This window comes from Halyomorpha halys, unplaced genomic scaffold (genome assembly GCF_000696795.3).
Source record: "Halyomorpha halys isolate HHAL.00 unplaced genomic scaffold, Hhal_1.1 Scaffold18.1, whole genome shotgun sequence".
Lineage (NCBI taxonomy): Eukaryota > Metazoa > Arthropoda > Insecta > Hemiptera > Pentatomidae > Halyomorpha > Halyomorpha halys.
Genome location: NW_027114407.1, coordinates 927,612 through 940,864, shown reverse-complemented (window position 1 = coordinate 940,864; position 13,253 = coordinate 927,612). Strand labels below are relative to the sequence as shown.

Here is a 13,253-nt window from a genome sequence, read left to right as displayed (position 1 = left end):
TCCTTGTTTCCTTTCCTAGAAGTTTCCTCATTTCTTTATTATTATTTTTATCCGTTACTTGATTATAGTTTAAAAATGTCCAAAACAAAAAAAAAAAAAAAGTACAAAGGCAACGAACCTATCAAAACAACAAAAGACAAAATGGTGTGAAGCTCAGCTGGTCTGTTGCGTCATTCTGCAGGCCTTCTAACAGAATCTAAACCATTTTAAATGTTACATTGTTTAACATGCCAAAAGAAGGAAATATTTCTCCATTTGATAAAACTTTTTCTATTTAACAAACTTTAACATGTTAAACTAAACATCGTAAGTGTATGTTTCTAAGAATATTAATACTATTTATGTGTAATCAATTTAAAAAGTCAAATATTAATTTTTTTTCATTTCTTCGTATAAGAAGTGAACAAATTGGTGGTAGTTTCCTTTGACAACCACACAAGGGAACTCATTTTCCGACAGATTGCACAGTCCAGCTTTTTTTGGATGAACTGCCCCATTCTCAGGGATGCTCAAGCTAGGGCCAAGCGTATCGATTGGTTTTCCAAAAGTAAGTAGTTAGTACGAAAACCAACATATCCAGTAAGAATTTGGAAATTGTCTGGGGAGGAGGGACTTTGATATGAGTGGACGGGTGGGTAAAACGTTCTCACAGTACTCACTTTCAGGTTAGTCATCCACCGTCAGTTCCATTCATCAATGGTACATTATTAGTTTTCTCGTGTCATTAGCTGTGCCGGCTCGTTTCCGCCTAAGATGAGATGACTTCTAGTTCGTGGAGTTCCCTTGGAATAAATCTCGATTGACTTCCTCACTCTTCCTAGAATATGTCTGCAGCTTTTACGATACCCCGCCTTTCCTGTCATAAGTTGGAAAACATAAGGACGTTAAGCTCCAAATAACAAAACATTGATTTGAGATTTCCGCAATCCTAATCCCATTATGAGTTATTATGCATTTTATAAAGTGATGCAAAGCTTCCTTACGTAACCATAAACTGACATACTACATATATATCAACACAATTTAAACTAGCTGCATTTTCTTTTGTTTATGTTTTAAGAAAGTTGATGATAAATATGATTATATTATGATATGATTATAAATTTCGGGCTTTCCGGACTTCTGGAGGTGGTTCAAAAATGTTGAATAGCAAAAGAATTCCAAAATTTGGTGCAAAATAATCCACTTTTATGGTACTTCTTTTTCCTCCATAATAATATTCAATTACTCAATCAGACACGAAGTGTTCAGACGCCGCCTCTTTCAGCATTATTCGGTAATGTTTCAACTGATTACTTTCAGTTAGTTTCGGATTATAAAATAGACAATGTAAATCATGGAGGGGGGGGGGATCGACCCAACGTTGCCCATGGGTCTCAACATCGCTTAGTCCCAGTTTAAATGTAGCAAGTGAGGGAAATTTTAAATATTAGTAGTACATAAATTTAAAATACAACTGATTTCAAGTTATTTTTTAAATATTACTGTATACTTACATCACATAAATTATATGTAACTGTATTATTTAAGTGAACTCATATTTTTATTTTCTATATTTGATATATACATATGCATTTTGCACTGCTATACGACAAGACAGCACAAGAAATAGAGATACAGTTGCGCTGGTGCAGTTTGCGCAAGTACCAAGTGTTACTTCATTGGACGAAGTGGGGTCCTATATAGTTTGGCGGCTGTCACTCGCCTGCCACACTCGCTGCCATGTCACCATACCTGTCGGTAAGTTATCTAGCTCCAGTTTTATATCTCACTGTGTATACCTCTAAGGAATTGATTTACCCTTCGACATATACATCATTTCAATACACTGAAGACCTGAAATCAATCTATGGGACCTACAATGGATTACTTGACTTGACAAATACTGAATTCTTCGTCGAATACTTTTTTAATGTTCCGTAGATTTAAATTGTATTGACTCTCGCCTTGGCAACAAGTTAATAAAACAAAGATTTTTTTTTCTTGTTATTTTTCATCTTTTTTTTTTTAAAAATGAAGTATAATATTCATATGAAGTATAGCTTCATTTCTGTAGAATTCATAAAAAATATGTCCCTGGACTAAGTCTTTGTTTTTTTTATATATGAAATTCGGCATTATCTGTTTTAAATAGAATTTATAGGTTATAAGAAACAAGAAAAATATATAGATGACTTAAAAAATAACGTTAACAAGAAGTGAAACAAAGCTAAGATATACAAATCGTCATAAAAAAAAATTGTAAATCTTCCAAAAGGGTCTATTAAATACGGTGTAAATCATAAAAATATTTGAACTATCATTTTCCATCCCAACATAAATTATAGGCTAAAATAATATCTAGGCAAATATGGTAGATATAAAAATTATTACTTTATGTTTTTGTGTTGCCTGCTGTATACCAGGTGACCCCACTGTGCGCCGGTTTGTGTTTTTAATCGTGACTTGTGACTTTGAAAATCCCGCAGTCGTGTTTCAAACTGTTTAAATAAACGTTTATTTTCTTTTCCTTTCGTAAATTTTCAGCAACAGCATCATCTTTCTGTTTACGGTTTCTGATATGATGTTATTAATATTTAAATACTGAATATATTTAAATACTATTAAAAAATAATTATACTTAAATTCTCTTTTCGTCGGAAGATTAAATAACATTATTGAAATAATGCGATGTAAACCAGAGTTGGCCAAAAGATAGTTAAAAATAAGATGTTTAAATATTTACGGATAAGTTCTAGTTCTTAATAATTAAACATTTCCCAACTCTACATAAAACCTTTAAAGGGAACAATCCACGGCCATAACAACATTAAACCCAAGGATGGACTTTTTTGTCGTTCAGATTGATGAATTAGCAGAATATTGATGAATTAGCAAGAAAAGTTTGAAATCTGTTCATTCAAAATGATCAAGAGGTTGCGAATGCTTCGTCCTTACCGTGCTTTTCCCTGTATTCTCACAGGCCTAAATAATGACCAAACAAGTTTTCTGCTATTTCATTGTATATCTCATTTACAATTATATGTCAGTCGGATTAATAGCGTAGAGGACTTCGTGATTCAAGTCAGTCCGGCTTTTTAATGGTGATTCATTTCAACTAACCGCTTAGGAGTCCCTTAAAATTGTTTACTTTTTTTTCGCCTTTAATTGTTAAAAATGATGGGTGCATTTATTTATGAAATTTTTATATAATCTTTTTTACGTTACAAAAAGTCTTATTATCACATAACAATACCTTCTCCTGTCAGATCTAATATATTTTGTGAAATATAACTAATTGTAAGTGGTTAATGTTACAATATATCAAGCGCGCCAAAACTTCTTTAATATCTTCATTCATATATTGAATAAACAAAACTCCCTTGCCTTACAAATCTATTGCTAGCTGAACAAGAAAAAACTATTAAAAAGGGAATATTTTGACACAGTTTTCTCTACTTACGCTTTTGACTTCCTTGTGCAACCGGAAGGTAAAAGCGTAAGTAGAGTGGACAACAATGGTTGCAGCCAGCCGATTTCTTACAAAGACTTGGACCCCGATCTCGTTACCTGTGGACAGGCACATTGAGTTATTGTTGAGCTTTCAAGAGCATTGTGTTCTCTTTAAATGACTTGGACTCATTTTCACTCGTTCTTTTTTTTAGATCTGACATTTCCTTTAGTAATTTATGATGTGTAGCACCTATAAGATAATAAAGAATTAGGCAGTGTGAAAAAAAAAATAAAAATCACCTGATTTGAATCTATTTAAAAGGATTTGAAAACTAACTTAAAGAAACATGAGAAAAAATATTTTTTCCAGGTTGAAAAAATATATCCGGTAATATGACCAGTAATATAGACGTATTATGTACCATTAGAAAGCCAAACACTTTATAAAAAATAATATTTATCATGTAAAGTCGTAGAAAGTGATAGATAATGATGAAAAACGCTGACACTGGCAGGAGAAAAAGCAAGACTTTTTTTAGTTACGCCAGTCTGATTCATGTCATTATGGTTATTAAATAGTTAGTATATATATAAGTTCACTTAACCTATATATAAACTTTTCAGTTGACATGGTGACTTGTCTCCATTTTTAATATTTGACAATTCAGTATTGTTTGAATGATTGCATGATGGGTCGAAACGTCGGCATAAAATAAATAAATATGGTTTTGTTTATTTATGTTGTTCTTTGCTGACCGCACCCCCCGACAAACTTCTCCAATTATATTTTAAATAATTTGTATGAACCCTCCTGATTGCCAGGCCCTGTTAACTCCCTACCATTGGCTTTAAGATGAGAAGTCCCGGCTTAGCGATCAGCATGCGGAAAGGGACGAATTTTATCAAACGCCTTTTTTTACCTAATCCCTTGAGCTTATTTTAAAAAATACTGAATATCAGTTAATTAATCAAAGAATGTTACTTCCTTTTTTTTTGTATTGGCCGAGCGGAGTATTGTGGTCGTGTTAAAACTTTCTTGGTCAGTCGGCCACCTAGTTATGAATCGATTGTTATACAATATCGATTACATATTCAAAACAAACAAATGAACAGTAAAAGAAAAATATATTAAAACATATCTAGGGGAGGTAAAAGTATTATAAGTCAGAAATGGCCGAATAGGCTATTTTAAACGCTGTTGAACATTTATTTTATTTTTAATAAATGTGAATCTTTAATGTAAATTTTTAAAATATACAAATCGAGATATTGGTGTATTGGTTTGATATTTGTCCCTCTAAATTTTTTTTAAATTTTGTACGTATTTAATACTTCCGTTTAAAGAAAAACCACTGGACCCAAGTAGTATTATCGCAACTATTTAGGTTTTAACAATGAAAAATATTTGACAAAAAAAAAAAATGATAAAATAGTTTTTTTTACAATTTGTGTCCTTTCAACTGGCCACTCCTTCCATTCCCCGACCAATGTCTCTTTTTATAATACGAAATATTATATCAATTTTTAAAAGGACCAAAAATCTCGTAAAAGGAGAAAAAATGGAGATTACGAAAGCAGTTTGCAATATACTTATAATTCATATACAGCGAAGTTACTTGCCATAGAGTTATCAGAATCATATAGCAGTCTCTTATCATTAGTTTCTTATGAAACTATATGTTATCTATGTTTACAGTTATGTTCTAGGTAAGAGGTTTTGTAGGACTATTATAAATTGCACATTATTAAAGGATACTATTGAACAGTAAGGTCACAACGAAGGAAAAAGTATGATTATTTGGGAAATATTAACAATTATGATTGATATTGTGATATCAGATTGTTCCGATTCCAAAGCATTTTAGGATCCCTTTCTTTTTGCATTTATGCTCACGTTTCGATAATTATGGTGCTAAATTGTTATACATTATCTTTAATCACAGGCTATTACTGACGCGTTCTAACGTAATCGTTGGAGAGGTGAAGGAAGAAGAAGGAATACATCGGCCAAGGAGCGAGGAAAAAGAAAAAGTTGGCTGAACAAAAAGAAACATGTTGACATTGGAACCTGGGCGTTCATGAATAGTCGATCGAGTTGTAAAGACCTAGTTGTAATAATATGACATCCGAGTTGTTGATATGAAGAATGTTGTTTACCGCCATCAGCATCTCGAAGCGTGTTGTTCCACACACCTTTGTGAAGTGTGAATGCGAAGTTCAGGGGCGGGAGTGTGCCAGTAACCACGAGCCACAGCCAGTCTTGTAATTGGACGTAGAGAGCACTTTCAGGGCAACATTCCTCAAGATCATTTCAAGTATTTTATTGCTTCGGCACAAGACACTTTTAAAGGCCAGAAAAAAAAAATCATTTTTCTGTATATTGTATCTACATGTAATATTATTTTTGCAATATTCCAAAACACAGAATCTTTCAAATAATAGAAAATGGCTAAAAATCAAAAATTCCAGCATTTCAGGCATCATGAGTGCTGAAGATATATCAGATCATAAAAATTCAAGGGACGGATATTGTTTTTTATAAAAAAAGACTAACATAGAAACTGCATCAGTCCGCAACTTAGTAGTTATTAATCCTATCTAAGTATTACTAAGGAGACATATCAAAATGCAATATTTTACCTTTTCTTAACTGTTCTCTGCCAGCGATAGTATTTCATCAGAAAGGTTGATTAATCACCATGTACTAATGACATTCAATTTTTCACACATATCGATCTCGCCACCATACACGTGATCTCTGCCATCAGTGCCATCTATTGATGTGATATTAATGATTTCAAGACATGAAATCTGTGTTTTTTGCAGTTATGGGATATCTTTACACACTTTTAGCCATGGGTGTTAATATTTGATGATTTTTATTTATTTTTAGCTTCAATAATTCCCTCACCACTGTAACCCGTAAAGGTGCAAACTAAATTGCAACTGAAATCTGAACACTGCCATGGCACTGATATCACTAGATCGCTTGAAAGCCTTTGAGGTCGTCTCACAATCTTCTCCACAAGTGGATGGTTGATTTTTAATGTCCTGTGTAGCTAGCTGTATTCGATACTGGGATTTCTCAGAAGGCGTTTTGTGTTGGTAAAGGTTGGTGAAATGCGTTCAAAACTAGTATCTTTTACTTGTAGAGTTTCACAAAAAGAAATTTCGTCACCAATATTATTTTCTGTGTGCACTTCTAGCATTGCTGGTGTACCAAAACGTTACCGTAACTGCTTTGATGAAATTGCTATCACAAGTAGAAGCCTCGATTCTTGTAGAGAGCTGAACCAAGTCAAAGGAGTATTGACGAGCTAAAAAAGTTGAGCATTGAAGTTAATGTTGACAAAAAGAAGGGCTTTTTCTTCATCTTTTCTTTCAAAACGTCAAGAAGAAACTTCCAATCAGTTTTCAGTTGAATTGATGACTGAATAATATTTCAAACAACTGACATATTGGGGCTTAACATTAGAGCGGAACTTATTCTGCGCATTTTACTTTTTAAAAAAACAACTAAAATCAGAATGAGCTGGTGCAGACAGGTTCCATCAAACATCAAAAACAAAAGAAACTATTTACGCATACCAGACAAAGTTCATTGACAGTTTTCACAATTATAGGGAAATGAAATATTTAACAAAATTGAAACAAGCTCGACCCTAACCTTCCTCCCACCCAATCACTCCCCTATCCCGACAGATATTCTAATAGAGTGTGAGCCCCCTCCACGCAGTGAGTACAGCAACTCCTTGAAATATAATTAAATAATAGAATGAGCATAGTTAGAGATTTGTGAGAAACTTAGTGGATGAAAAAAAAACTCGATAAGGAAGTATTGTTTCAAGACGGTTGTGCAAGGAGGTGATTACGTCTAGACACTCTAAAGCATCTAATTTTCCCATTACTTTCGCCGTTATTTGCACATAAATTGGTCGGTCCCCGACTGTCACATAGAATATTTCTGTATAAACACACATAAAATTTCTGTCATAGCCGGACTTGAAACTGGGCGCGCCTAATTGCCTAATTCACTAAGATAGACATAACTGTTTATTGTTTCCTCGTATATGTTAAACTGTTTTTAAGTGATAAATAATTATTATAACATTTAAATATATATGAAATATAGAAAACTTCTCAAGGAAAGTTATTACGAACGTAAAAAAAAACTATTCGAGTTTTAGTGAAAAATACTCCATTAATGGTCCCCTGAGTTCAAATAAGGGAACTTATTTTATGGTGGAAAATGGTATGTGCGTGTATAAACGCCCTAGCTCAAAATCGAATCGATTTACAATTCTTAAATTACTTATTTAAGATAGGCATAGAGCTCGGACGTCATAGCAACATTTTCCTCAAAATCGACTCTCCAGAAATGCAATTTACTATTATCGATTTTATACTTTTTTTATTTTTTATTTTCTTCAAAACGACCTTAATGTTTTCTATTTACCTCTTCATTTCAACGTAAAATTAAGAGGTAATTATTATCAATATGCTCTTATCCTCACTGAAGTAGCTTGGGAGGGCTTAAATGCCGAATTTTCAAAACATTTTCCACTAAATAATTTTAAATTTTAACTATCTGGAATAATTAACCATCTCTCTTTATTAGCTGTGAGAGACAATAGATAAATTTGAAATAATTTTATAGCTAACTGAAGGAGAAAATAATTTTGACAGTAGTCAGGTATATTCACTTATTTGAAGTGGAGTTGTAGATTTTTCAGTGTGGGAACGATTACCATCTGTTGAGAATTGAATAACATGAGACAATCCAGAATGGCTCCACTCGTTTACAAGGTGGTTTCCGAAGTTCTCACCGATTTTTAGCCTTAAAGTAAGTGTGTATTTATTTAACAGCTATTTAAAATCATGAGGACACATTCAGCCATTGTCAAGTTATAATTCTGAAAAAAACACGGGTCGCCTTTTAATATATAGTATTTTTGGAAAAAGCAGAGTGGGAATGCCACACGTTTCGACCCCACTATACCACTGCTTATTTGTACGGTATATAGTATGAGGAAGTATTGCCTTCCTAAATAATAAAGAATTGCAATTTTGAAATGTAAAAAAATTAATTTCATCGTAGAAACGATTAGTGAATGTAGTGCGATATGCCCACTAGATTTTTAAAAATGTATCTGATTCTTGTGTTAAAGCATTCAATTCCAATAAATTCGGTATGATTAATTATCATTTCACAATTATTCAACGCTTGGCTTTTCCATTAATAGATATGGATGTAACCAATGAATGATTACAGCAATAAAATATGATAAATGGAAGCACTTGGCCGCTAAGTGTGCAACGTGTATATCGAATTTATGGTTATAAATATACATGATCAGAAGAAGGCGGTAGAACCACCGTCAAGGTCCCAGTCGTCATAAATGTTTAATTATGCTCGATAATAATTTTAAATACAATGAACAGGAACCTTCTCTGGAATCCCTAACGGCATTGGGAGTGCTATAGACGTATCTTTTCTTTATAGAAAGCCATCAATTAAACACTTTAGCAATTCAACATAGATTCCACTCCGTTTAGGATAATTACGTCTCGGAATTTCATTCATCCGTCTACGAAAATTAATCCGAACGCTACAATTTCGAGGTCAGACATTCAAATTATATTAGATTGGAGGGTTTAAAAAAAAATCGACATCTTAACAACTTTAATTTATTTTTTACTAGTAAAATTTGAAGCATGTTATATGATTAATAATAGGTATCGATACTTGGAAAACCCTGATGAAGCTTTACTGGCTACACGTGGCTAACAAAGTGATATTTAATTTTAAAAAACATCTCAAAAATGTAAAATGTGCAATATTCAACTAAGCAGCAGGCACATTTTCAAAAAAATACCCACGCCATGACAGTTACTTTTAAAGTATAGGGGTTGAAAAACATCCGAACAGTAGTAGGAGATAAAGTTAGAAAATAATTTATTAAAACAAAAAAAAATATACAAAAAACTAAAACATTTGAAGTGTACAAAAGACCCTAGCGAGGGTTTATTAAAATATTAAACTAATCTCGACATTTTAAGGGGTGATGCAATTGCACCGTCAATTTCAAATGCACCATATCGTCAATTGAATTTATATTGTTCAGCACTTTGTTGGATATACTCGTTACTTTTATGGAGCCTTTCTTCGTCTTTGTTCAGTTGCATTCTTTTTTGATCTGTTTTTATTATGATCGTAGATACCTTCTTTTTACGATTTATTATTGTTTTTTATTTAACAATGTATTTTAAGATGTAGTTCTTATCTATACGGTTCTCTCTTAATAATGATCATGAAGTATTACCAGTAGGTTAACCCTGTATATTAGTAAAATTTAAAGCATTAAATTGTGCAAATTTGGTATGTAACAGGATGTATATGTCATTTTGGATTTTAAAAGGAAACCTATTGTATTGCATCCAGTGTCAGTGTAGTGCACTGGATTTTGGTCTATTCTCATCCCCATGATCCTAATTAATTGATTTCATTATTTTATTTTTAATCAAGGTTTTTATATGCAGTAGTAAAATTTTTCTGTATCATACAAATCAGTCAATACCATACAAATCAATTTTTTTTGAAGAATATTTTATTTTTCAAAAGTTAACGCGCAATTTCTATAAAAAAATAATTCAATTTTTACCTCAACTAAATAACAGAGACTAAAAATATCTTTGAAAAAAATCTGTTTCGTTTTTTGACCTTTTTAGCTTATGTTTTGTTTCATCATGAGGTAAGAAAGAAATGGCCCCATATTTGTCATTCTAAAAAGATAGAAATGATTGTATGTTTAAGTGTTTGTATTTTAAAGTCGTTTCGCACCTCTACCGATGCTTAAAATGAGTTGGAGACTTATGAGAATATATCAGCAAATTTGTTTTAATTGCTGACTATTTTTTTTTTTTTTGTTTCGTGGGTATGATTCGCTGAGTTCATAATGTCATTGTTAGGTTTAAATGGAAACTCCCCAATCCAATTTTAAGAGAGCATTGAATTTATGATTGAAGTGATTGTATTACGGCGACTGATATTACAAGGTTGTCTGACAAGTTAGGAAACTCCGAACAGGAGGAACACAGAAGGGATGGCATTTTCTTAAGCTAATTGGGCGAAGGAGAGGAAGGTAAGATGAATCGCGGATGGGAGGGTTGTAAGATTGACAATGCCTTATTACTTTCTTGTTGCAGATATGTCTGATGGTGGTGAGTTTGTGCGCTGCGTTCCCTCAGGTTCCTCCGCTCTACCCTGCGGGAGTCGACCCCAGGCTGTGCCCTAGCTATCCTCAGTGTGATAACAAGATCTTAGCCGAGTACGCCAAAAATCCACTGCCGTTCCAACAGAAATTGTAAGTTAGGGTTAAGAGTTAATTGTTAGGACTTAGTAAGTAGGCTTGTCAATGACCAGGCAACACAGATTATGGAATTGAATTCATTACATCACATCGAAAATGAGATAAATTATGTATGATACGAATTTAGTTATTAATAAGTAATAATATAATCATTTAGCTGAATGTATGCCCGGTGCTGGAAACCTTGGAATAGCGGCGACTGAGAAGATTTGGACATGTCTAATAAGGGGAAAGAAGAGAAAGAGGGCGACAAAGAACTTCCTGAAACGAATAAGAAGCCGCAAAATGATATGAGTTACCTTGTCAGGAACAGAAATGCATGCCACTTGGCAAGCACCCAGACGTTAAAAGGCAAATGGGTGAGAAAAAAAAAAGAGAAGAAGAATATAAAAATCTCAACTATGTTTGTATAAATTAATATCCTACGAGGCTAACCGGAGCAGGCGTTTACGGATTACGTCACCAGGCTTCAAAGAGCAAGAAGCTGCTCTCTGACATAAAGAAGGGAAATGATGAATGATCGAGACAAGTGACGAAAATGGACCGAAGGTAGACCTCCACGCCTTGTGGCAACTTGGTGGAAGAGGAAGAACACCAAACCATCAGGACATTGGATTAATTTATTTTTCTACAGAAATATTTTCGGGGTCTGCTCTATTATTTTATAAATTTTCCTTCCTCACTACTTGGAGTGAACAAATTTATGAATTAATTTGTGAAACTCCACATCACAATATACCATTTTGTTTCAAGGATCTAATTCGATCTCATGTCTGTTTGTTTGTTGTGCAATCATTTTTTTAAATTTCTCAATGTTTCCGGCATACAGGGGTCGGCAGCAGTAGGTTAGTCTATGCTATTGCTGTCAATAATCAACAATTTATTTTACATTTTTTCCTTATTATATAAAATATTAGATTTTTTTAAATCTATGGAACAATATGTAGAATTAGGTGCCTATGGTGCAAACCTTAGTGCTTGGAATGCAGCCTTGTACATTTGCATAAGTCCAGTAGCAATCGCCCTCCTGGTCTGCTTCCGATCTGCTGCCTCCTTTAGAAGTCAAAACTATTCCAGCCCTCCAGGTCTCAGTTTGCGTCTTTTCGTTCATTCTGTGTTGGCCCCTTCCTTACGTCAAATGTGTGAGTTCTACTCTCACCTCCTTCCACTCGTAGATGAATTCCTTGAACAAGGGGGAGTTATCTTCGTCCATCAGTTCGACTCAGTGAGAGCCAAGTTCCAGGTTTTCATAATAACCTGTCTCGGTGCCGTTTCATAGTGGTAAGGTTTACTGCTATATGCTTCTTTGTATTTAGGGTTCCACACGTGGGACAATGGTAGTGCAGTCAAATCTTAGAGACGATAGAAGAACCAGCTACTGCCATTTATCCAATTTACATGATATTTTCAAAACGGAACGGGTTTGTTCTTGGATGGTCCTATATAAATTTAAAAAATTCCATCCACAACATTTATCCACTCCAAATTAGATTATGAATTTTCTATAAAGAATTTATAATAATGTCTATAACTAACTATATTTAATGACTATACTACCTTAATGTTTTACTGAATCGTTGTTTTCTTGTATTCAGGAAAAATGGTGAACTTGACCATTTCTTCTTCAGCGCTCCAGGATATCCAGTTGGGCTGTCACCAATCCAGTGCCCCAACTACCCCTTCTGCCATTAAATGTAGGAATACCACGATTCGCTAGTCAATGGATGTCAATCCACCAATGTGAAAGGGTCACAAGTCATTATTAAATGACATTATAAGTCATAAGTTGGGTTTTGAACTTGAATGAACAAAAAAAAAATTAAAATAGATGTGTACCTATATTATATAATGAATTAGCGAAAAAAAAAATGTCTAATATGTAAGTTATGTAAATAGCTTATGAAGAAGTAGGCGTTTTCAATATTTTTGTTATTTTATCGAATTATTGTGTATCTATAATTATATCTGTAGGTTTGATTTATTGTGATAACTAGTCTATTTAGTATAAACAATCGGAAAGATAAATTTGAATTGATGAGTTGCGGTTATTACATAACCAAGTCTGTATGTATGGATTATATTGTATAGCATGATGTAGATTATGCTGTATATGACATTCAATAAAATAGTTATGAAGCGAAATGGGGGACATCATTTGTAAAGTTTAGTTTTATATTATATGTTAATCATTTTATATGTAAATAAAGAATTTATTACTTTTTTCACTTTAATTTCGAAATGCTAGATCCTTTAACAGAAATGTATTTATTCATAATTAACCAGAGCCAGAAATTAATTTTCTTGTTTCCGAAATTTACATTCCAAACTATCCCTTGACACTACTGTCTCGTTTTACTATTTATGGTCTTATCACAGCCCTTGAAGAATGGTGTTGTGTTGGTGTTAAATTCCTATAAATCCCATCAAATCATCTTTACCCATCGTCGTAAA

General features: G+C 33.2%; 1 protein-coding gene across 1 annotated transcript; it reads left to right on the top strand.

The window, feature by feature from the left end:
- The first annotated feature begins 1,715 nt into the window (after positions 1-1,715).
- On the top strand, positions 1,716-13,033 carry LOC106680886 (cuticle protein 1). Its single transcript, XM_014420886.3, has 3 exons — positions 1,716-1,740; positions 10,639-10,796; positions 12,398-13,033. The coding sequence occupies exons 1-3, from the start codon at positions 1,723-1,725 to the stop codon at positions 12,492-12,494; spliced, it is 273 nt and encodes a 90-aa protein (XP_014276372.1). The 5' UTR covers positions 1,716-1,722; the 3' UTR covers positions 12,495-13,033.
- Positions 13,034-13,253: the final 220 nt, after the last annotated feature.